A 23,815-nucleotide genomic window follows, 5' to 3' on the forward strand; every position below is an offset into this window, starting at 1 on the left:
AGAAGTGTTTTTGATTTATGTTTTTCTGATTTTGGAACATTTGCATAGGCCTTGCTGGTCAGGCACCTTTAATCCGAAAATCTAAAATCCAAATGCTCCAGTGCTGAACAACTTTCAGGTTTTGGAGCATGTTGGATTTCAGATTTCAGATCAAGGACGCCCAGTCTGTATAATGTACACAACATACAATTTACCCAGCTAAAGTAGGTGACTCAGTGGTTTTTTAATACATTCACAATTGTGTAACCATCACCAATTCTAGAGCATTTTTATCACCCCGGAAAGAAATCCTGTAACTGTTAGTAGTCACAGCCTGTTCTTCTGGTTCCCCAGACCTAGGCTAACGCTTGTCTGCTTTGAGGCTGTATAGGGTGGACCACTCTGGATATCTCATATAAATGGAGTCTAGTAGTATGTGACCTTTTGTGATCGGCTTTTTCACTTGGCGTAATGTTTTTGGGTTCATGCATGTGGGGGTCTCTGTATTTATTATGACTGAGTGGTATTCCACGTGGTAGCTGGCCCACAAGTTGCTGTGTGCAGGGGCCATGGCCCTCTCCGGCTGTAGTGAACAGTGCTGTGTGAACAGCCATGTTTGGGTGTCTGTCCGGGGTGCTGGGGGCTTCACAGCAGAGCCCACGCCATCGTAGGAAGACATTTGTCTCTGTTTTTCCTTCTAGTCAGAATTCCTACAAGAATCCAGTCTGATCATGGCCAAGCTGAATTACGTGGAAGGCGATTATAAGGAAGCCCTGAACATTTACGCACAAGTGGGCCTGGATGACCTGCCGCTCACGGCGGCGCCTCCGTACCGGCTGCGGGTGATCGCTGAGGCCTACGCTACCAAAGGTGAGGCCTTGCTTTCCCCTGCCCCGTCCTGCTCTGTGGAGCCAGCTGGGCCCTGGAGCCTCCTGTTGGTCCCCGTGCCCCGGCTAGGGATGGACTTGGCAGCCGCCAGCACTGTGTGCCTTGGGTCACGGTAAGCCCAGCAGCCTGGTGCTTCTCAGAGCCTCAGTCCTTTGTTACCTCTGGAAGGAAATGCATGGTGGTAAAGGTTTATCCTAACTATCGTGTGACATAAGAGCGGCTGTTGGTGGCACTTAATCAGTGTACCACACCTGCAGGGGCTCCCATCCAGCCGTCAGCGGGCCGGCGGCTGACTGGGTTTTTATCTATTCATTCTACCTCTGGGTTAGGTCGGGTGATTGGTTGAGGTGTGGCAGTCACCGTAGCCATCAATCCTGCAGGGGCTACCTTGGTCCCTATGCAGGGGCAGGACATGAGGCTCTGCCTGAAGGAGTGGGGATCTGGGGTGAGCAGATGCAGTCCTGTGGAGGGAAAGTCCACAGAAGGGACCCTGAAGCTGCTACTGCGTCATCTGTCATGGGCGCGATGACAGGCTCCTTAGAGAGTCGCTAAGAGGATTAAGTCAAATCATGCGTGCAGTGCACTTACTTAGGACCTGGTGTATGCTAAAATGCCTAGTAAATGATTTTTTTTCAAAATGTCAGCACAAATGAGGCAGCAAATGGTGAAAGCCAGTAGTGGGTCACAGCTTTTCAGAGGTCAGACAGGTCACTGTAGGCCAGTGAGGCCAGGAGAGCTTCCTGGAGGAGGAGGGACACTTTACACCAGACTGACTGAAGCAGCTCCTCTCCTTCCTGCCACCTGCTGTCCCAGTCACGCATTGTGCCTGACTACGGCTGGCCCCAAGGCCAGGGCCCTTGGTGGCTTGGCCTGTGGAACAGCAGTGAGCTGGCCACCCCTGTGCTATCTGTACTTTGTGGCTGAGTTGTGGGCAGCCAGTGGCCCAGCCTGTCAGGCTCCATGGTCCCGTGCAGTCTTGAAACGCCAGGGATGTGACAGGGGTGATGTGCTCATCCTTTCCCTGGGGTGGGGGGAGGGGTGGTCCTCGGGGTCAGCCAGGTTCCTCTGCGTGTCCTTGTGGGCTGCGAAAGCGTGCTGTGGCTCTTGACTGGCTACTCTTGGTTTTTTGAGGCCGTTTCTGGGGTCCTGAGAGTGCCTGCCTGTGGGGTGTCCTGGGGCCTGTGCCACAGCTGCCCTGTCTCTCTCTGGTGCTCACTCAGCTATCCATGTGACTGAGGCTTCTGGGAGGGGTGTGTGTGTGTGTGTGTGTGTGTGTGTGTGTGTGAGAGAGAGAGAGAGAGAGAGAGAGAGAGAGACTGATCAATCAATTGATTGATTTTTGGGCCAGGAGTGATGTTTTGGAATGAGAACAAATCCTCATCTGGGGGCAGGTGTTGTGGTGTAGTGGGTTAAGCTGCCACCTGACATGCCCACATTCCATGTCTGAGTGCCACCCCGAGTCCTGGCTACACTGCACTCCTAATCCAGCTTCTGGCTAACACACCTAGGAGGCACTGCGTGATGGCCACGCACTTGGTTCCTGCCCCCCGTGTTGGAGACCTGGATGGGGTTCTTGTCTCCTGGCTTCTGTCTGGCCTAGCCTCAGCTATTGCAGGCATTTGGGAGGGAAATGGATGGAAGAACCTTCTCTCTATCCCTCTCTCCCTGCCTTTCAAATAAATAAATACATCTCCAGTCACTTGGTTGAGCTGATGCCTGGTGGTCTGTAGCCAGGACTTGGTTTGTTGGGGGAAGGAGTTGGCTCTGGGGTCTTCATTTTGGCTCAGCAACAGAATGGAGGCTGACTGTCTGCAGGGGACTCTCCTGCCTGGCCCTGGGTGATAGGTGGTTAGCCACGGGCTCCTAGCCGTGAGGCCACAGCACTTAGCTCTTGGGACGCTGGCTGGCTCGTGGGAGACCTGGCTCTGGCTGGTTTCTGCCCTGAGGAAGTGGCTGGTGGTCCCAGGAGACCCAGGATCCTGAGAGCCCGGTGGCCAGGTGAGAGGCAGTGTGGCGTGATAGTTATAAGCACCCTAGATGAACCTTGTTCAAGTCCGTTTCTGCCATGCACTGGCTGTGTGGCATTGTGCCTGTGAACTCTTTGTGCCTCAGTTTCTGCATCTGTCGTGCTTCCATTGGGTTTTCCTGAGATAGTAGCTGTAAAATGCATACAACAGTGCCTGGCACAGAGGGAGTGTGATGGAGACGTTAGGGCATCAGGGGGACTGGAAGTGACATTCATAGAGATGTCCAAAGACAGGCCAGTTCTCTGTGAGGCAGTTAGGAGGCTTTTGGTCCTAGATCTGTGTAGGCAGATGCTTGGACTATCTTTGTTTACTGAGGTCTTAAGAATTTTCAAGGGGATAGGGACGGACACTGTAGTGCAGTGGGTTAATCCACCACCTGCAATGCCAGCATCCCATATGGGCGCCAGTTCAAGTGCTGGCTGCTCTACTTCTGATCCAGCTCCCTGCTAATGTCCTGGGAAAGCAGTGGAAGATGTCTCAAGTCCTTGGGGCCCTGCACCCCTGTGGGAGACCCAGATGAAGCTCCTGGCTTCAGCCTGGTCTAGCCCTGGCCATTGCAGCCATTTGGAGAGTGAACCAGTGTATGGAAGATTTTTCTCTCTTTCTCTGTCTCTCCCTCTCTGTCTCTAATTCTGTCTTTAAAATAAATAAAATCTTTCTTAAAAAAAAAAGTAGAAGTTTCAAGGGGAGATTGCCAACAAGAGTGCATGGGTGTGGGTGGACAGGGGGCCCCTGAATCAAAGCTGTGCACTGCTGGCTGCAGGCTGCCTCGGACGGGCTCGGCTCAGCGCGGTCAGCGCCTTTGAGAGCATCGCTGACATTTCAAAACTGGGGCCATCAGTTAACACTTGACTCTCTGCCTTCTTTGGGAAGAAGAAAGGAAATGTCTCCTCCTTTCCCAGGGCAAGATCAGGTCAGAGCTGAGTGGCAGCTGTCCCCAGCCCATGTCCTTCCTCTGTGCCACCTGCACAGTGCTGTAGGAATTTGTCTTCCACGGTGACCAGACCCTGCGACTGCACTGGACTCCACATCTGCTTTTCCAGCCACAGCCTGGAGCTCTTGGCCCAGCCAGGGCATGTTGGCCTGGGCTTGCTGGGATCGGTTACTCAGAACCCCTGAAGGGCCAGCACCGTGCCAGGGGCTTTCCTGTCTCTCGACTCCTCTAAACCCCTCGTTTACAGACAGGAGAAACGAGCCTGGGTGAGGTTGCCAGGGTAACAGTGGCCCAGGTAGACTGCGAGATTCCTGTGTGCATCGTGCCCCTGCACCCTTTGAGTATCCCATTCAGTCTTCACAGTCATCCTATGGGGCAAGCCCTGTTTTTTCTATTTTACTAACAAAGGAAATGGGCCCAGGGAAGTTAGATGGGCTTGCCCAGGTTCCTTACAGCTAGGATGTGGTCCAGCTAGGGCTGGGCCCTTGAGACGGTTCTTAGCCCGTGCTGTCACCCTGAGTGGCGGAGGGGACTCAGGCTGAGTACTGTTTAACTCCAAAGCTGTGCTCCTAACACCTTGCTCTGTTGGCATATGGGCTGGGGCACACCTGGGCCAGGGGAGAGTTCCTCAGGGACACAGCACTGGGGTCCCTAGGTTTGTATCTGCATCTTCTCGGCACCGCCCCCCGGTTCCTTTGCCTTAGCTTCTCGCCCTTGCCTGGATCCAGCGAATTCTGACCTTCAGACTCACATGTCTTGTCTGCTCTGAAGCCCTCTGAGACGCCTCATCATAGTCAGGGCTGCCAGGGCACAGAGCCTTGGGATTGTGTGGGAATGGGCTAGATTAGTGGTAATGTTATCTGCCAGCCTGTGAGCTCCCGCAAAGAAGCAGCTCTGCCCTGACCACTTGCCATCCTGGGGACACAGCCCAGGGCCTCGCACGTAGTTGCTGTTCGAGATTACTGAACGCAGTTTGTGGAGGTCGCTTGCTTGCGTTTCTGCCTGAATGCCCACTGCCCCACATAGGTCAGGCCGTTCTGGTGCCTTCGCTCCTAGCACGTCATGCTCACATGTTTTCTTTGCCTGTAGGTAACACACTGACTCAGCCTTCCTGCTGGTTCTGAGAGCACCTGTAGGAGCCTGCTGACCTCATGCCCTAACAATCTGCCACGGGCCCCTTCCCAAAGCCTGCACGTTTCCATTCATTGCTCCCCCGGGGGGCTCCTGTGCCGGCCTCCCCGCTCTCCCTGGTCTCTTCAACCTGAACAGATGACAGAGGATGGGAACGGAAGCAGTGTGGCAGCTCTGCAGCTCGCGGTGGTGCTGGGTCGGTGGAGCGAGCGGAGGCCCCTGCTCTGCTACACGCTGGGGAGATCTCAGGCACACTGATGTTCTCACGAAGGGGAGGGAGGCTGGGGACAGCGGGCAGGTGGCCGCCTCCACACTGGGCCCTGGACTACTGCAGCAGGCGTCCTCTAGCGAGCACAGTGAGGGCTGGAAGAGGCCAGACTCCCTCCAGAGAGCCTTTCTCAGCTGCCCTGGGCTGTGCCTCGCCACGGTCAAGGGACTCCAGACACCTCAGTGCCAACGTGGGGAGGTCTTGACAGCGAGCAGGTCAAGGCGGGCAGGGCAGCTCAGCCCCCTGAGGCCCTTGTCCCTCTTGGCCCTTAGGGTGCAGTCCACATCTGCAGGCTGGGAGCCTGACTGCTGGCATGCCACACAGCTCATGGAAAGGGGAGGAGAGAGACGTCAGGGGCGAGCAGAAGCCACACACCCAGGCCCGGCCGACAGCCAGTCTGTCAGTAAGAATGACTCCTGGGAGTGTGGCCACCGGACACCAGGGGACAAGGAGGAAGAAGTTGGGGCAGGCAAGCCTCGTGCTACACATGTCTTTTGGGGCCTAGGAGAGAGGTCGCTTGCACTCAGGAAAAAGAACGGGGCATCGAGGACCACGAGGCTGGAGGGGGCTTGGTTCCCGCCAGGGGGACATCATGACCCTGGAAGCAGAGGTGCTGCTCAGCTTCCTCTCCAGGTAGTACCACGTGGGGAGCTCTGCAGGGCCCCCTTCTTCTCTGCTCCTCTCTTGTTCCTGGGCCTGGCGTCTCTCCCTTCATGCAGTGACCAAGGGCAGGGGGCCTTAGAGTCCTCTTGCCCACGTCTGGTCACTGACTTTGTCACTTATTAACTAAAGGATCTTGGGCAGAGTGTGTGCCCCCGGGGTGTGGCACCAGATGGCTAGGTTCTCCAGATGCCCCAGGAGCAGCCGGTTGTGGCGAGAGGGGCGAGGCTGGCTTTCTTCCACGAACATGTCCATGGGTCTTCCTTGTCTGGCAGCTGGTTTGGCTGTTGAGCTGTGAGACATGGGTAAGTTTAGAGGGAAATCTTTAGGGAAGGTCAAGGACAGCCCTGGGGCCTAGAGAGTTGCCTAGGGAAGGGAGAGGTGGTGGTGGTGTTGAGGATGACTCAGGGGTCAGGGGCAGCTGGAGGGTGACCCTAATGGGACTGCTTGAGGGAGGGGCTGACTCATGTGTCATGCACTTTACCAGTCTTGCCCAGGGCTGTCCAGGGAGGTTAGAAGTCTTTGGAGTTGGGCCATGTTAATGATTTTGTCACAAAAGGCTGCTCACATTGGGAGGGACCAGTTGGTTCTTGCTGTGTTCCTTTAAGAGGCCAGAACAACTCACACAACCATCAGATGCAGGTCTGTCTGCAACCAAATGTTTGGCAAGAGAGGCCCTCAGGGAAGGAGAAGCCATTTCTGGATCAGGGAGCCCAGGGCTCATCCTGCAAGGCCACGCCGCCTCTGCAGTGTGCTGGGTGTGATGGGAACAGCAGCTGGGAGAGGGCACTGATCACTTAATGACCTCCCCTGGGGCCTCTCTCATCGCCTGAAGGTGGCTCAGTCACTCTCTCTGGACCACCCAAGGATGGAGTCCCTGCCTCTGCAGCAGGCAGCCCCAAACCATGGGAGCGTTCCCCCAAAGCTGCTCTGTGCTTTGAATATTTACAGAAAGTTTGGATCTCAGCCCTGCTCTCCCAACTGGAGCATGTAGACCTCAGCTTAGTGCCATCCACCTTCAGCCCAAAGCCAGAGAATGTTCTCCAGCCAGATGCTTTGGGTTAAGGCGCCTGGGACCTGCTCACTGCCTTCTCTGGGCCCTGTGGATAAACTGACCAGAAACCACCCCTGAGGATTGATTTCCTGTGTTTCTCCACCACACTTGCTCGGTCCTGAGCACAGGGGTTGTCTCAAAAAAAAAAAAAAAAAAAAAAAAAGGAACAAGATGACTTGGAATTCTGCAGAGAGCAGTGGCTTTGACTTGAGGATTGTGGTGCTCCCAAAATGCTGTGCCATCCTGGGAGCACAGAGAAGGCTGCAGAAGACAGCAGGATGAGGGTGGGTCTGCTCCTGCTCCTTCCGGCTAATTCCAGCAAGGCTGTGCAAGGCTGCCTGACCTGGGGATGAGTGTCCTAAACGTGCTTTCCTTTGCTGCTTCGAAGCTCCTTTTTCTGTCTTGAAATTAAAAAAAAAAAAAAAGATTTATTTATTTTATTTGAAAGGCAGAGTTACAGAGAGGCAGAGGCAGAGAGAGAGAGAAGTCTTCCATTCGCTGGTTCACTTCCCAGTTGGCCGCAACAGCTGGAGCTGCACTGATCCAAAGCCAGGAGTCAGGAGCTTCCTCTGGGTCTCCCACATGGGTGCAGGGGCCCAAGCACTTGGGCCATCTTCCATTGCTTTCCCAGGCCATAGCAGAGAGCTGGATTGGAAGAGGAGCAGCCAGGACCCAAACTGGTGCCCATATGGGGCAGGTGGCAGCTTTGCCCACTATGCCACAGCACCAGCCCCCATCTTGAAATATTGAATACAGGCAGCAGCCCCAGGGCTAGTACTGAGAGGACTTGAGGCCATGTTTGGATGTGGTGGGAGAGGGTGCTGCAAGAGAGGTGTGCCGGCGGCCGGCGACATGTCGGAAAGGTGGATAGGCCCTGCCAAGCCCTCTGCCCAGCCCACCAGCTGCTTGGCAGATGGAGTAAAGGGGAGAGGTGGACGGTGCCAATCCAGTCTGCAACTCAGACTCCACCCTCCAGGGCCCTGCAGGGAGGGCCACAGCTGCTGGCTCGGGCACATGCAGAGGGGAACCATGTGTGGCGAGGGGACCCAACCCAAGTCAAAGCTCTTTTTCTTTTTCTTTTTTTTGACAGGCAGAGTGGACAGGGAGAGAGAGACAGAGAGAAAGGTCTTCCTCTTGCCGTTGGTTCACCCTCCAATGGCCGCCGCGGTTGGCGCGCTGCGGCCGGCACACCGCGCTGATCCGATGGCAGGAGCCAGGTGCTTATCCTGGTCTCCCATGGGGGTGCAGGGCCCAAGTACTTGGGCCATCCTCCACTGCACTCCCTGGCCACAGCAGAGAGCTGGCCTGGAAGAGGGGCATCCGGGACAGGACCGGTGCCCCGACCGGGACTAGAACCCGGTGTGCCGGCGCCGCAAGGCGGAGGATTAGCCCAGTGAGCCGCGGCGCCGGCAAAGCTCTTTTTCAAGGTGGGGGTGAAAACCCAACCACACCAACTCCTGCAGCCCTGGGTCCAGGACTCAATACGTGGTTCTGTTTCTTGGGCCACCTTCCCTCAGGGCTCCCAGCTCAGGCTCTAGACCCTGGTTCTCTGAGGTGTGACGCTCCAGAATCTCAGCCAGATTGTCCTTGTGTCACGGAGGCCCCGGCTGGCTCACGGCCGGCACTGGCTTGGCCCAGCAGGGCTGTGGAGGAGAGGGCCGGCCCCACTAGGGGAACCCCAGGGAGGGCAAATCCCTCTGACAGATGTCCGCAACCGTGACTCCTCAGAGAGGAGACCTCTGCCCAAACAGGCTGTGCCCTTCAGCCCCCGACTCCTACAGGGCAGCCAGTGCCCTAGAGGAGGAACAAAGGGCACTTGGGGCAGCCAGGGGACTGCTCTGAGTCTCTGCCGCCTGGAGATGGCCAGGGGACCAGACGGTGTCGGGCAGGTGAATGCTGCAGGTTTGGGGTTTGGGGGAGAGGTGGCCAGGAAGGAGGAGCCGGCCACGTGTTTGGAGGGCTCCTCGCAGGAAGCAAGGCTCCTGTGTCCTGACCTCAAGGATAGGGAGAGCCGGGTGGTGGAAGCTGCCCCACGTCCAGTGTGAGTCCACTTACGGAAGGATCCCTAGCCTGCCCCGGTGCCCCAGGGTTGGGCTGCTCGGTGAGGTGAGGGTTCCTGTGGATCAGCATTCGTGCAGACCTACCTGCAAGTCAGGGTAGCGCTGGTGACTTACTTGGTTGAGTGTGCTCTCCCTGAGACAGTCCCACACCTCGGGATTTCCATTCCCTGCAGAGGAGTTGAGAAGCCAGATGTCAGGGGGAGGAGGAGGGGGTTCACAGCAAGCCCCGGGGACTCCAGAAGCCATGCTGTCCCCATGATCGAGCTGCCTCAGTGGGAGCAAACCCCCTTATTTGTAGTGGGGTGTTGTTGCTGAGGCTGGTATCAGAGAGCCTGCCAACCCCGGGTGCTGGTCATATTCATCGATTAAGGCTCGCTTTCTTGTCTACACGGTGGGGTCCATGATACTGTTACAAGAATACTGAGCAGACCCATGAGACCTACTGGGAAGACTCTTTGACATGCGTAAATGTGAGGTCAGTAGGAGACTTGTGAGTCTGACCTCACCTGCACCTGAGTTGGCAGCAGCAGGTTGCTGTGAAAATCATACCCTCTCCAGCTCAGGTCCCCGAAGGCCCTGTGACCAGCGGTGCCTCTAGCTGTCACTGGATGGACTGCTTGTCCCTTCTCTTACAATTTTATTTCATTTTTCTTAATACACACAAAAGACCTGTCCGAAGAACAACAACAAAATACATTGCTCTGTCTTCCCAGTGAGTTTGCTTCTGCATCTTCCACTCACGTACTTGTGATTTTTTTTTTTTTTTTTTTAGTAAAAATGGGATTTTGTTACATGTAGCTTTGTGACCTGCTTTTTCCTCTTCCCTACAATCATGAACACTTGCCAGGACAGCCGATGTATCTCTGCATCATTTTAGCTGCTGTGTAACATGACTGTGTGGATGAGGTATAATCTCTGTTTGGACATATAGGTTGCTTTCAGCTTTTCCCTGTTAAGCCCCAGGCTGTGAGGACCACCCTCGGACCTAAAGAGAGCTTTCCAGAAGTGAAGTTTCTGGGGCAAAAGAGAACTCTTTCCAGACAGCCCTGGGGCATGGCTGTGGCTGTGTGCTGCACCCCTGCAGTGTGGTGGCCAGCGCCTCCCCTTCTGAGGGGATCCCTTGGACTGAGTGTGGACCTTTATTCACCAGTAGTGTGTTGAGTGTAGACTACTTGGCAAATAAAAGAAACACATACATAATGTATAATTAAATCCTACTTATACCTATTTAAAATATTTTTAAAAGATTTATTTATTCATTTGAAAGATAGAGTTACAGAGAGAGAGACGGAGAGATAGAGAGATATCATCCATCCACTGGTTCACCCCCAAATGGCCGTAATGGCTGGAGCTGTGCCGATCCAAAGCCAGGAACCTGGAGCTTCCTCTGGGTCTCTCACTTGCATGCAGGGGCCCAAGGTCTTGGCCCATTTTTCACTGCTTTCCCAGGCCACAGTAGAAAACTGGATTGGAAATAGAGCAGCCAGGACTTGAACCGGTGCCCATATGGGATGCCAGCACTGCAGATGGTGGCTTTACCTGTTATGCCACAGGGCCAGCCACTTTCTGTGTTTTTTAATAGCTGTGCAATGGTGTGCATTGTGGCTATATCTTCTTCTTATTTTTTAAAAAGATTTATTTATTTAGGAGGCAGGAGGAGAGAGAGGTCTTCCATCTGCTGGTTCACTCTCCAGATGGCCAGAGTTGGGCTGATCTGAAGCTAGGAGCCAGGAGTTCCTTCTAGTCTCCCACGTGGGTGCAGGGGCCCAAGCACTTGGACCATCTTCTACTGCTTTCCTAATCACATTAGCAGGGAGCTGGATTGGATCTGGAGCAGCTGAGACTTGAACCTCTGCCCATATGGGATGCCAGTGCTGTAGGCCATGGCTTAATCTGTTGCACTACAGCACTGGCACTCTGTTTGTTCTCATATTATTAATGTGCTCTGTAGCTTTTTTGTTCTCCCAAATTTTTTTAATTGTGGTAAGATACATGTATAACCCCCCCAACCTTGGGGGTCTAGTGTTGTGCAGTGGGTTAAGATACTGCCTGTGACACTAGCATCCCATATGGGCACTGGTTCAAGTCTTGCCTGCTCAACTTTTTTTTTTTTTTTTTTTTGACAGGCAGAGTGGGCAGTGAGAGAGAGAGAGACAGAGAGAAAGGTCTTCCTTTTGCCATTGATTCACCCTCCAATGGACGCCGCGGCTGGCGCACTGCAGCCGGTGCACCATGTTGATCCGAAGCCAGGAGCCAGGTGCTTCTCCTGGTCTCCCATGCGGGTGCAGGGCCCAAGCACTTGGGCCGTCCTCCACTGCCCTCCCAGGCCACAGCAGAGAGCTGGCCTGGAAGAGAGGCAACCGGGACAGAATCCGGCGCCCCAACCAGGACTAGAACCCGGTGTGCCGGTGCCGCAGGCAGAGGATTAACCTATTGAGCCACAGTGCCGGCCAGCTGCTCAACTTCTGATCCAGCTTCCTGCTAATGTGCCTGGGAAAGCAGTGGAGGATGGCCTAAGTGCTTGGGCCGCTGCACCCACATGGGAGACCCAGGTGGAGTTCTAGGCTCTCGGCTTTGGCCTGGCCCAGACCTAACCCAACTGTTGCAGACATCTGGGGGAGTAAATCAGCAGATCTCTCTCTCTCTCTCTCTCTCTCTGTCTCCCCCTCTCTGTCTCTGTAACTCTGCATTTCAAGTAAATAAATGAATACATCTTTTAAAAAAACTTACCATCTTGACCATTTTTAAGTATACAGCTCAGTAATATTAAATATTTCACAAGTTTGTACTGTGATTGCTACCATCCATATCTAGAACTCTTCCATCTTTTAAAACTGAAATTTTTGCCTGTTAAAGACTCCCCAATACCTTCTCTACCCTTCTCCACCCATCCCCCACAACCATTCTACTTTCTGTGTCTCTATGTCTGGCCACTATATTTGACCTCATATAAATGGAGTCAGATGATATTTGTCTTTGTGTGTCTGGCTGATTTCATGTAGCACAATGTCCTCAAGTTTCATCCATGCTATTGGCATGTGTCAGAATGTCCTTCCTTTTCAGGCTGAATAATATTCCAGTGTATGTGTGTGCCACATTTTAGCTGAATTTGTGGCCTAACATATGACTCATCCTGCACAGTGTCCCATGTGCCCCTGAGAAGGACATGTGTGCTGTTGTTGGGTAGAGTGGCTGTGATGTGTCTGTTAGATGTAGTGGGTTTGTTGTGTTGTTCAATCTTCTGTTTCCTCACTCATCTTCATTAGTTGTTCTATCCATTACTGAGAGAGGGGTACTGAGGTCTCCAACTATGATTAAGGAACTGTCCTCTATTCTGTTTTTCCTTCATATATATGTGTGTGTATATGGGAAAGGCAAGAGAGAAAAGAGCGCTGACTCCCCTTTGTGTAATGGACCCAGTCCTGCAGTAACTAACCCACTCACACACTGATGGCGTTCATTACTCACTGTGCCTTGATGGCCTAATCACCTCTCCTCAGGCCCCACTTTGCAACACCGTTGCATGGGGATCAAGCCTCCTCGACATTTTGAGGGGACACATCCAAACCACAGTGTTCAGACTTAAAACATTTCCATTATTCTCTCTGAGTTCACTGAGTCTTTCTCCTCCCTGCCTGACTTTACCTCGGACACCCCCTCTTGAGATTTTCATTTCAGTTACTGTATTTTCCAGCTCCAGGATTTCTCTTTAGTCTTCCCATCTGTTTACTGATTTTCCATTTTGACTGGTCTTTATTTTCTTGACCTTCACGTCTTCCTTTGGTTCACAGAGAATCTTTTTTTTTTTTTAATTTTTATTTATTTGACAGATAGAGTTAGACAGTGAGAGAGAGACAGAGAGAAAGGTCTTCCCTCCATTGGTTCACCCCCTAAATGGCTGCTACAGCAGGCGCTGCACGAATCCAAAGCCAGGAGCCAGGTGCTTCTTCCTGGTCTCCCATGCGAGTGCAAGCGCCCAAGCACATGGGCCATCCTCCACTGCACTCCTGGGCCACAGCAGAGAGCTGGACTAGAAGAGGAGCAACTGGGACTAGAACCTGGTGCCCACATGGGATGCCGGTACCACAGGTGGAGGATTAACCTAGTGAGCCATGGCACCGGCCCCTCACTGAGCATCTTTAAGCACAGTTGTTTTAAAGTCTTTGTCTAGTGGATCTGACATAAAGTCTTTTTCAAGGACAGTTTCTACTGATTTCTGTCTTTCCTTTCAGTGGTTCATACTTTCCGCTTTCTTTGTATGCCTTGTGATTTATTGTTGTTGAAAACTAGACATTTGAAACTAATAATGTGGTAACTGTAGGAATTAGACTTTCCTCTTCTCATGATATACTGTTTGGGTTTTTGTTGTTGTTTTTAATGCTTTTTTTTTTTTTTTAAATTGTTGGTTGTGTACCAAGGATCAGCCTGAGAGGTAGAGATCTTTTCAGGTTTTTTCAGACTGCCTGCCTATCCTCCCCACCGCCCCTGCCATATATAGTTGGAACATCCTAGTCTCTAATGAATGGTTCCAAAATACAGAGAGAGAGTGAGCAGAGAGAGAGAGAGAGAGAGAGAGAGGTGAGCTGGGATGGGGGTAGGGGAGGCATTGGCCCTTTAAATCCTTGGGAAGTCACTTCAGCTTGAGGGAGAGGGGCTTGCAACAGTGAAGGGGCGGTTCAACTCTCAGGGCTCCTGTCTCTCTGTCTCCACCTCTGTGACCAGAAGCAGCAACTGAAGATCAGAACATAGACTCCTGGTATTTATAGGGCAGGATATTCTTTGCCCACCCTGGCTCCCACATACTGCATGTTGGCTGTTCCAGGAACATGTGCACAGCAATTTGCTAAGAGCTGAGAACAACTGCAATTTAGCATCCAGTTTTCCTGGGAAGCTGCACGCCTTCAATAGACTGTAGAGTACCAAAATAGTTACAGCAGACAGATAATGCCAGTGCAACTGTTTCCTGTGTGAGGAAACAGATTCCTGGTGCTTCCTACAATACCTTCCCAGAATCCTGTTTATAGCTTTTTAAAACATTAACACATTTATTGATGCATAGATTACACCCTGTACCATGAAATCTGACCTTTTACAATGTATTCAGAGTTGTGTAACTATCACCACAGTTGTAGAAAATCATCACCCCAAAAAGACTGTACTCATTGCAGTCATCTCGCATTTCCCAAACCCAGTCCTTAACCACAGCCCTAGTCCACACTAATCTGGATTGTCTCTACAGATTTCCCTGTTCTGAACATTTTTATATAAATGGAGTCATGCAATATTTGACTTCGGCTTTTTAAAAATTTATTTATTTTTATTTATTTATTTTTTTATTTGACAGGTAGAGTTATAGCCAGTGAGAGACAGAGAGAAAGGTCTTCCTTCCGTTGGTTCACTCCCCTAATGGCCGCTATGGCCGGCACTGCGCCAATCCAAAGCCAGGAGCCAGGCACTTCCTCCCAGTCTCCCATGTGGGTGCAGGGACCCAAGCACTTGGGCCATCCTCTGCTGCCCTCCCGGGCCACAGCAGAGAGCTGGACTGGAAGAGGGGCAACCGGGACTAGTACTTGGTGCCTTGACTGGGACTAGAACCCGGGGTGCCGGCGCCGCAGGCGGAGGACTAGCCAAGTGAGCCATGGTGCCGGCCTGACTTTGGCTTCTTTCACTTAGCATGTGTTCAAGGTTTTTAAACTTTAAAGCCATGATTCATTCCTTTTTATGGCTGATTAATATTCCAGTGTATGAACATACCACACGTGAGACATTTTGTTAATCCTTTCATCAGTTGATGGGCAGTGGGCTGTTTTCACCGTTAGGCTACTATGAGCATTATTGTACAAGATTTGGAGTAGATGTATGCTTTTGTTTCTCTTGAATATATACATGGGAGTGGAACTGCTAACTCATGTGGTAACTCTTGAGGAACTGGAAACCATTTTCCAGAGTTGTCAGAAGTTAGGAAATTGAAAATAAGACAAAAGGCAGATCACAAACTCACCAGCCTGAACAGAGACAAACCCGAGAGGGACCCACTACTGGCAGGAATAGATGGTGCCATTCTTGTGCAGACTAGGTTTTCATATAGTCAGTTACTCCTTCCTCTCAGCTGCTTCTGGGTGAGCGGGCAGTAGGCAGGGTTAAGCTGATGTGCCTGGGCTCTGGGGGTTTTCGGTGGGGTTGTGTTAATTGCTGACTCAACCATCCTAAGATGGCAGTGTGGCTGTAAGATGGCAGTACTCCTGTTCACAACCCATCACGGAGCAGCCTCAAGTCCTCAACCCTGGAGGCTTCCCATCTCTCCACATCCTGTCAACACCTGGTACTGTCTTTCCTTTGGATGACCGCCGTTCCACAGTGTGTGAAGTGGCAGCATGGGGTTTTTATTAGCCTTTCCCTAATGATACTGAGCAGTTTTTCTTGTGCTTATTGGCCACTTGCTTATCTTCCTTGCTGAAATACCTATTCAAATTATTTGGCAATTTTTAAAATTGGATCCTTTGTATTATTGAATTGTAATTATTTATTTATTTAAAAGGCAGAGTTACAGAGAGGCAGAGGCAGAGAGAAAGAGATCTTCTATCTGCTGGTTCACTCCCCAAATGGCTGCAACAGCTAGAGCTGCGCCAATCTGAAGCCAGGAGCTTCTTCTGGCTCTCCTGTGCAGGTGTAAGGGGCCCAAGGACTTGGGCCGTTCTCCACTGCTTTCCCAGGCCATTAGCAGAGCGCTGGATTGGAAGTGAAGCAGTCCAGTCTTGAACTGGTGCCCATATGGGCTGGCACTGCAGGCAGAGGCTTGACCCACTATGCTACAAGCTGGCCCCTGTAATAGTTCTTTATATATTCTCAATGCAAGTTATTATACAGATATTTGGTTTGTAAATATTTCCTCCCATTCTATAGGTTGTCTTTTCATTTATTTGATGTCCCTTGAATATAAAACTTCTTAATCTTGATTGAGTCCAATTTATGTATTTTCTTCCTTTTGTTGTTTTTGTGCTTGTGGTTTTATGTCATAAACCACTGCCTGATCAGTATTATGGAGATTGATTCCCAGGGGTTCTGCTGAGAATTTTATAGTTTTAACTTTTAAATTTATGTCACTGACACATTTTGAGTTGATTTTTTTAAAAAAATTATTTATTTATTTGAAAGGCAGAGTTACACAGAGGCAGAGAGAGAGAGGGAGAGAGAGAAGGAGAGAGAGAGAGATCTTCCATCTGCTGGTTCACTCCCCAAATGGCCATAATGGCCAGAGCTGGGCAGATCCGACACTAGGAGCTTCTTCCGGGTCTCCTATTTGGGTGCAGGGGCCAAGTGCTTGGGCCATTTTCCACCACTTTCCCAGGTGCATTAGCAGGGAGCTAGATTGGAAGAGGAGCAGCCTGGACTCAGACTGGCACTGCAGGTGGTGGCTTTACCTGCTACACCACAGCGCCAGCCCCTTGAGTTGATTTTTGTGAGGCTGGGGTTCAACTTCATTCTTTCACATCTGGATCTCCATTTATTCCAGCAGTGTTTGTTGAAAGGACTATTATTTTCCCACTGAATTATTTTGGTACCCTTGTTGAAAATCTGTTGAACATAAATTAGGTGTTTCTGTACACTCATTTCTATACCATTGGGCTATATGTCTATTCTTAAAAAAAAGATTATTTATTTGGAAGGTAGAGTGCTGGTGGGGGCACGACGAGAGAGAGAGAGAGAGACAGAGAGACAGACAGAGACAGAGAGAGAAATTGATCTTCTATTCACTGGTTCACTCCCCAAATGCCCACAACAGCCTGGATTTGGCCAGACTGAATCCAGGAGCGCAGAACTTCATGTGGGTGACAAGGACCCAAGCACTTGAGTCATCATCCACCACCTTCCTGCTACCTTCCCAGGTGCATTAGCAGGAATCAGAAGCAGATAACCAAGATTCAAGGCAAGCACTCCAATACAGGTTGCAGGCTTTGCAAGCTGTGGCTTAATCTGCTGTACCACCACACCCATCCCTGTATGTCTGTGCTTATGCCAGTAGCACACTGTCGTTATTGCTGTAGCTCTGTGTTAAGTGTTGTTTGGGAAATAGGAGTCTTCTAACTTGGTTTTTCTTATTTGTGTATACTTCTGTGGGTTCCTTACATGGCTATTTATATTTTAGGATCACTTAAAAAAAACTTGATAGGGATTGTGTTGAGTCTGTGGGTCCATCTGAAGAGTATTACCATCTTAACACTATCAGGTCTTCTAGTCCATGAACATGGGATGTTTTCTTTAGTGTCTTTCAAAAATGTTTTGTTTTTTGGTGTTCAAATCTTACATTCCTTCTGTTAAACTTTGTTAAATATGTTATTCTTTTTGTATTATTATAAATGGCATTGTTTTCTTGTATCATTGCTAGTGATAGAAATTTGGCTAATTTGTGTGCATTGATCTTGTATACTGTAACTTCGCTGAGCTCACTAATTAGCTCTCATAATATTTTGGGAATTCATAGAGAATCTCATATAAGATTGTGGCATTTGCAAATAATAATAGTTTGTTTCTTCCTTTCCAACCCAGATGTCTTTGTTTCTTTCTGTTGCAGAGTTATAGTGGCTGGTACTTCCATTACAATATTGAATAGAAGTAACCAGAATGTACAGTCTTATTTTAGGGGTAAATCAGTTTTCACCATTAAATATGATGTTAGCTGTGACTTTCTCATAGACTATCTTTATCAACTTGAAGAAGTTCTTCTATTTCTAGTTTATAAGTGTTTTTATCATTAAAAGATGTTACATATTGCCAAATTCTTTCTCTATGGAGATGTTCATATAATTTTTATGCTTTTTCATTTAATATGGTGCTTTACCTTGATTTTCATATACTAAATCAACCCTGCATTTATGGGATAAATCTCATTTGGGATGGTATGTAATCATTTTTATATGTAGCTGGGTTTGGTGTGCTAATATTTTGTTGAGGATTATAACATCTGTATTTGTAAAGGATACTGACGGATTTTTGGTGAAGTCTTTAGTTTTGGTATCAATGCGCTACTGGTACCATTGGGTGAGTTGTGACATTGTGACATGTTCCCCCTCTTCTACTTTCTGGAAGGGTTTGTGAAGGATTAGTTTTAATTCTTTAGGAGTTTGATAAAGTTCATCAACAAAGCCCTCTGCCTCTGGGCTTTTCTTTTCATTCTGAGTCTTTCGGTTACTCACTCAGTCTTGCTCCTCTATTGTTGTAGTAGGTTTAAACAGTCTTCCCTTGCTCCCCACATCCTTCTGTATGGCATATTCCACTGGCTCACTGAGCCCTTGATCACGGCCATCAACGCTGGTCAGAAAGTAGCTGTCTTCAGCGAGTTTCCAGTTTTGTGGTTGATGACTCTGAAGAGTCTCCATTCTGTTTTTTGGTAATACTTTGAGTAGTAGTTGATCTCATGTTATGGAGCAAACCTAGTACTTTTATAGCCAAGGGAAGTAGCACTTCCTGTATTTGTAAGTGATTGACAAAATCACCCTGGTGGATAAGTCCTATTTTTTTTCTTGCCAGGAAACTTCTACTGCTGCCAGGTTTTAAGCAGGAGGAATGACTTAGTTAAGTTTATAAGCAAGAAGGATCTTTCTGGCATAGAGTGGAGAACAGATTAGAATAAATGAGAGATTATAGGGATGGAGACTGGTTTATATGTATGGAGAGGCAGGGGGCTGGCTCTGGGCCCTTATTCTGTTGTTCTGCCTGTTGGGGCCTAACTTCTACAGGCTGTTTCCCAGGTGCCCAAGTCTGGCGATTTTGATGGGCTTGGCCAGCAGGAGGCACTGGCAGGGAATTAGGGGGCAGGAGGAGCGTGAAGCCCGGTTCTGTCCCGGTCTGCTTCAGGCAGCAGTTCTGTCTCTTCGGTTCCTCCAGCCCTGTTGGTTGTAGCTCCCATCTTACTGCCCCCCCCCCCCCCCCCCGCTTCCTGCATCAAAACTCCACCTCCTCCCCCTGTTCTTTCGAGCCCTCAGGATGTTGGTGGCTTCCTGCTGTTGCTGGGCTCTGGGATGCAAAACCGTCCTGTGTGGCTTCTTACCTCTTTCACCTCCTATGCAGACAACGCCACACATTCCGTCCCTTTTACTTGGGAGAACTAAGAGTGCTTCCCTTGTCCTCGCTGGGGCCTGACAGATGTCAGATACTGCAGAAACCTAGACCCTAGGAACAAAGGGGTGAACCAGGTGGGCAGTCAGCATCAAGAGTAGTTAGAAGAGATTCAGGCAGTGTGTGTTGGGGAGCTGGTGTGGACAGGTGGCTGAAGGAGGAATCAAGGCAACTGAGATTTTCAGCTGAGCTAAGTGGACAGGTAGTGATGTTAAACCAGGTGAGCCTTGAGGAGGAGGGGCCATTTTCCTTGGAGAGTTGGGGAAGAGACTGGAGTTGAATATGGTGAAATCTCTGTGTCCACCAGGGGGTGCTGTCCAGAGACCCACGGGAATTCTGGATGGCTGCTCTGCCTAAGTGTTTCTGGGCTGTTGGTTTTGTGGGTCAGGATTTAGGGAATCCCTGTCTATAGGTGTAGGATGTGCTTACAGCCCAGGAAGGTCTTCAGAAGACAGTGAGCAGGGCAAGAACTGAGCCTGGAGCCCTGTGAGCCCCAGCTAGTAACAGGGGAGCTTTACCTGAGGTCATGGTGTCTGGCAGGGCTCTGGGCTGATGGAGGGAGGGGCACCCAGGTGATACAGAGCCTTCCCCGGGAGTCTGAGGTGCCCAAGGCACACGAGCAATTGAACACTTGTGGTAGACTAATAGGCTCAGGGTGACATTGAATGTCACCAGGGCAGCAAGTACACTGTGGCCTGAGTGTCAGGACAAGTCACTCTGAGGTTTAAATGTACCATGGAAAAATCCACACCAGAATAATCAAGAGTTGACCCAAGAAGTCATCTCAGGTTCTCCCTGAGTTCTCCTGCCAACCATGGCAAGTCCAGACCCAGCCATGATGTCTCTGGATTCCAGACCGTATGTAGTCTTGGGGCTGGCTGGCTACGTGTCCTGCTGTGCCTCACCCATGCTCACCACTGCTGCCTGTGCTAGCTCCCCACTCAGGGACACCTGTTGTCGTATGCAGACCTCTGCAGCTCTGTTGGTCCACACGTCTCACTTTCCTCTGGTTCCACCCCTATTTATAGTTAGTACCATCTAATCTGGCATCCGTCTCTGATTATCTCACACCCGCCACTTGCCTCTCTCAAGCTAGACTGTGTAATTATTAAATCAGCAAATATACTTACCTGGCAGGGGAGACACCATGATCAGGCAGGTGCTTTTCCCAGGGCGAGGCTCTCCCATTGCACTGCGGGAGTGCTGACCGCTGCGATTTCCCCACATGTGGAAACTCGACTGCATAATTTGTGGTAGTGGGGACTGCATGCACGCTCTCCCTGAAAAGAAAATTTTAAAAATCAGCAAATATGTGGGCACGTGTCCTGGGCTGGGCACTGAGGCCGTGTCTGTCCAAGCTGCTCGCCGTCTCCCTGCCTTGGCGCCGGGCACACTGCCTGCCACAGAGGACTGTCTGCGGTGGACCATTTAGACATTTCACCCTGCGGCCACAGGCACACTGTTGCAGACAAACGCTTGCTGAGTGGCACGCGGAACGCGTGTTCAAACGTACACCACTTTCCACGTTTGCTGAAGTGCTTTCCATTCCAGATGTCAGGTCTGGAGCCTGAAACACAACCAATAACCTTGCCTCTGACTCCTCGTGGACCCACGCTCACCTTCGGCTTGGACCACCCCGGGCTGCGGGCTGTCCATCTCGGCAGCTCCTCCTCCCTGAAAGCCGGTGGCTCCCTGGCTTCCTTCCTGCAGGTCTCTCCTCTGCCCTGTGCTATCGGCTGCAGTTTGGGTTTTTAGGATTTGGGTGCTTCCTTGGGGTCTAGGCCCGCACAGAGCTGGTCAGGTTAGGAGAGGTGCTAGTTTGGACAAACAGGACACCTGACTCCCAGAACTGGCTTGCTCCGCCGCCACCACCACGGCTCGCTCAGCTTCTATCATTTGCAAACCAGGTCGGGTGTTCATTTTCATCTCCCAAATGTTCCTGCCGCTTTGGGAATGAAAAAAGCCCCCATATTTGGAAAGCTCTGAGCTCTCTCGGGGGCGGGAGCAGAGCACGGACTGTTCTGTGGAGAGAGGCGGGGTGGCAGAGTGTGGCTCCTGGCGTGGCTCTCCTGAGTGGGCTGGGAGCCATGGGGGTCCTGGCTGGGCCTCCCTGCACTGCCTGGCAGGTGGGGGTGAGCCAGCAGCGGCGGGCAGCAGCGCTCAGGCCACAGGGCAGCCTGCCAGACAGAAGGGCTGGGCTTTGTGGAATGCCTACCGTGTGCCGCATCTGGGAGCCACGGTAGTAAATAATAACCACAGCATTTAAACAGTGTTCTAAGCACCTGCCCTTAACTTCCTTCGCCTTCACAACCACCCGAGACAGACGCGGCCCTCGGCCCTCCCGCCCCGTGCGGCCAAGTGCTTGCCTCCCCCTCTGGCGCCGGCGGGCCCCTTGTGCGGGACCCTCCGGGGCAGGCGCCGCCGATCCCGGCCCGAGGGAGGCCCAGGCGGTCCTGGGTGCGCGGCTCTAGAGCCAGCGTGGACGCTGCGGGCCGTGCAAAAGACGCTTACAGCGTAGACGCCCCCCGGGCCGCTTTCTTTAACAGCAGGGCACTGCGGTCCTCTGCGCGCTGGGAGGCCGAAGCCCACCGAGGGCTCGGAGGCGAGGCGCCCCACGCGCGGTCCAGGGGCCCCAAGGGCGCGGGCCCGCCGCTCGCCACCGCGCCGCGCGGCCGCCAGGGGTCGCGGGAGCCCTGTCTTCGCCCGGCGCGCGCCTCGGCCGCGCATGCGCAGAGCCGCGCCTCGCGCCCTCGGCCCGCGTCCCCCGCACCCAGGGCCCTGCCCCTCTGCCCGCCCGCCTCAGGGCTGGGGGTGCCGCGGTCGGCGGGGGCCGGTGTGTGGTGCAGCTCTAGTCAGGCGGGAGGAGGAAGGCGCGCCTGGCAGCCGTCCTGGCTGACCTTGAGTTCAGGAGAAGCGCGGGGCGGGCGGGCTGTGCCGGAGGGACGGGGCCCCTTGCTGCTGCCCCCGGGACAGCAGCTCCACCGACTGCCCGCGCGGGTCGCGGAGAGGCCGTGTCCGGTGCGGGAGGGAAGAGCGCCCTCTGTCTTCCCGGTGAAGGACTGCGGGAGCCGGGCGGAGTTCTCCCGCGCGTTTCCCAGAGGGTTGAACCAACAGAGTCTGGTCCCAGCCCCGGGACTGGGCACTGCGGGGCAGACAGGGGACGGCTGGCCGCATGGGGCGGCCTCTGTGAGTGTGGCGGGTGACTTTGTCACCTGCACAGGGGAAGCAGAGCAGGCCGGGGACGAGAACTGCTCTCCCGTGTTGGAAGCCTTGAGGCCCCTCGCGGGGCCGTGGAAAAGCAGCTTTATCACAGGTCCACTGGAGGGGAGGGCGGCGCGCCGGGGCACCCCCGGCCCAAGGCCTGGCTTCTGCCTTGTGTGCCAGGCCCAGGACATCCCTGAGCGCTCAGTTGAGGGTGGAGCTGTGTGCTCGTTTGCTTGATGAGGGGCCAGCAGTGCTCAGCAGCTAGGAAGTCACAGAGCGGGGCAAGGAAGGAGCCAGGGGCCGCGGGAGGGGCGCTGGGGCGCCTGGGGCACAGGGATCCGCCCGGAAGCCTCACTGGCCGCTTCTCTGATTGATCTGGAGTTAGTGGCCGGCCAGTGGTGGGAGGCTGTGCTGTGCTGCACGTGGCCCTCTCGGGCTGCAGGTCAGCCTGCCTCTTTATATCTAGACGGTGTAAGGGGAGTAGGAGCCCTCTGTTGCCACTGCCCCACATTCCTGTTGGTTGATGTTTGTGTCAAGGCTCATCACTGGAGCTTCCGGTGAGGGTGGGCCGAGCACCTGGCCTGGCCCCTCTGGGGTGGGGTGTCCATGGTCACTGCCTGCGGGTGCAGTGTTGTGTCATGTCCTTCTCCTCCACTTCCCTGTTCCCAGCCCCAGCACCGCGCACCGTGGGGGCTCAGTGAGAATCAGGCTGCTCTCTCCTTGCCAGAGAGGGCGTCCAGGGGCTACACTTGCTCTGTAGGACCCCGTGGTTTGCTGACTCTGCTTTTGCCAGGGAGGGGCCGAGAGCCAGGACCACAGCCGCACCACGCCGTGTGTCGCTGCCATGTGGGTCTGTGCCACAGTGTGTTTGCTTCTGCGCTTCCTTCCGATGCTTTTCTGCAGTTTTTCAGAACCCTTTAAAAAATTGGAGGAAGATTGTCATTGCCCCCAAGGGTGGTTTCTGTTACCGGGTGTTTGCCACTTGTCAGCACCGTGCCAGGCCCCAGAACAGTTGAAGCAAGTGCCCTGTGCTCGTTTGCTCGGTGAAGGACCAGAGGCCCCAGGGGTTAAGCAGCTGGTAGATACTGAGCTGGTGATTGGAGGCGTGACGATCTTACTCCAGGTCTACGTAGGCACCCATGCGTTTTCACTTCCTGTAAGTTCACCCAGCAGTTTTGGCATTAAATAATAGATGTGATTTTTAGAAGATTAAGAATAATGCAACATAGCACGGGGCTCCCAGATGATCCACCAGTTTCATTGCTGGGGAAACATCCAAGAGAACTGAAGCCGGTGTCCACAGAAGAACACGAGTGTTTGCCACAGCAGTGCTCAAAAACCCCCAGAGAGGGAGCCACTCCGTCACCTGCTGACAAATGAGTACAATGTGGGATTTCCGTACAGTGGAATAGTCAGCGAGGAAAAGGAACCACGTGCTGGAACCAGATGCACATGCTGCTATACTGTGTCGTGAGTGTGCTACATGACACTGAA

General features: G+C 52.3%; 1 protein-coding gene, 1 long non-coding RNA gene and 1 other non-coding gene across 6 annotated transcripts in view; 2 read left to right on the forward strand and 1 right to left on the reverse strand.

Annotated features, from left to right (window-relative positions):
• The window catches only part of TTC7B (tetratricopeptide repeat domain 7B), a 230,798-nt gene that overhangs the window by 23,372 nt on the left and 183,611 nt on the right, over positions 1-23,815 (forward strand). For all 4 annotated transcript variants that reach the window (XM_062181833.1, XM_062181834.1, XM_062181835.1 and 1 more), the window contains exon 3: positions 681-849. In XM_062181833.1, coding sequence (XP_062037817.1) covers positions 681-849 — 169 coding nt within the window. The remainder of the gene's footprint in view (positions 1-680; positions 850-23,815) is intronic.
• Positions 19,056-22,094, reverse strand: LOC133751651 (uncharacterized). Its single transcript, XR_009864836.1, has 3 exons — positions 22,015-22,094; positions 20,248-20,397; positions 19,056-19,171 (listed from the first exon to the last, which is right to left on the reverse strand). It is a non-coding gene; the product is annotated as an uncharacterized LOC133751651 (long non-coding RNA).
• LOC133751734 (U1 spliceosomal RNA) lies at positions 20,240-20,400 on the forward strand. The gene has a single exon (XR_009864839.1). It is a non-coding gene; the product is annotated as a U1 spliceosomal RNA (small nuclear RNA).

The sequence above is a fragment of the Lepus europaeus genome, chromosome 22 (assembly GCF_033115175.1).
Source record: "Lepus europaeus isolate LE1 chromosome 22, mLepTim1.pri, whole genome shotgun sequence".
Lineage (NCBI taxonomy): Eukaryota > Metazoa > Chordata > Mammalia > Lagomorpha > Leporidae > Lepus > Lepus europaeus.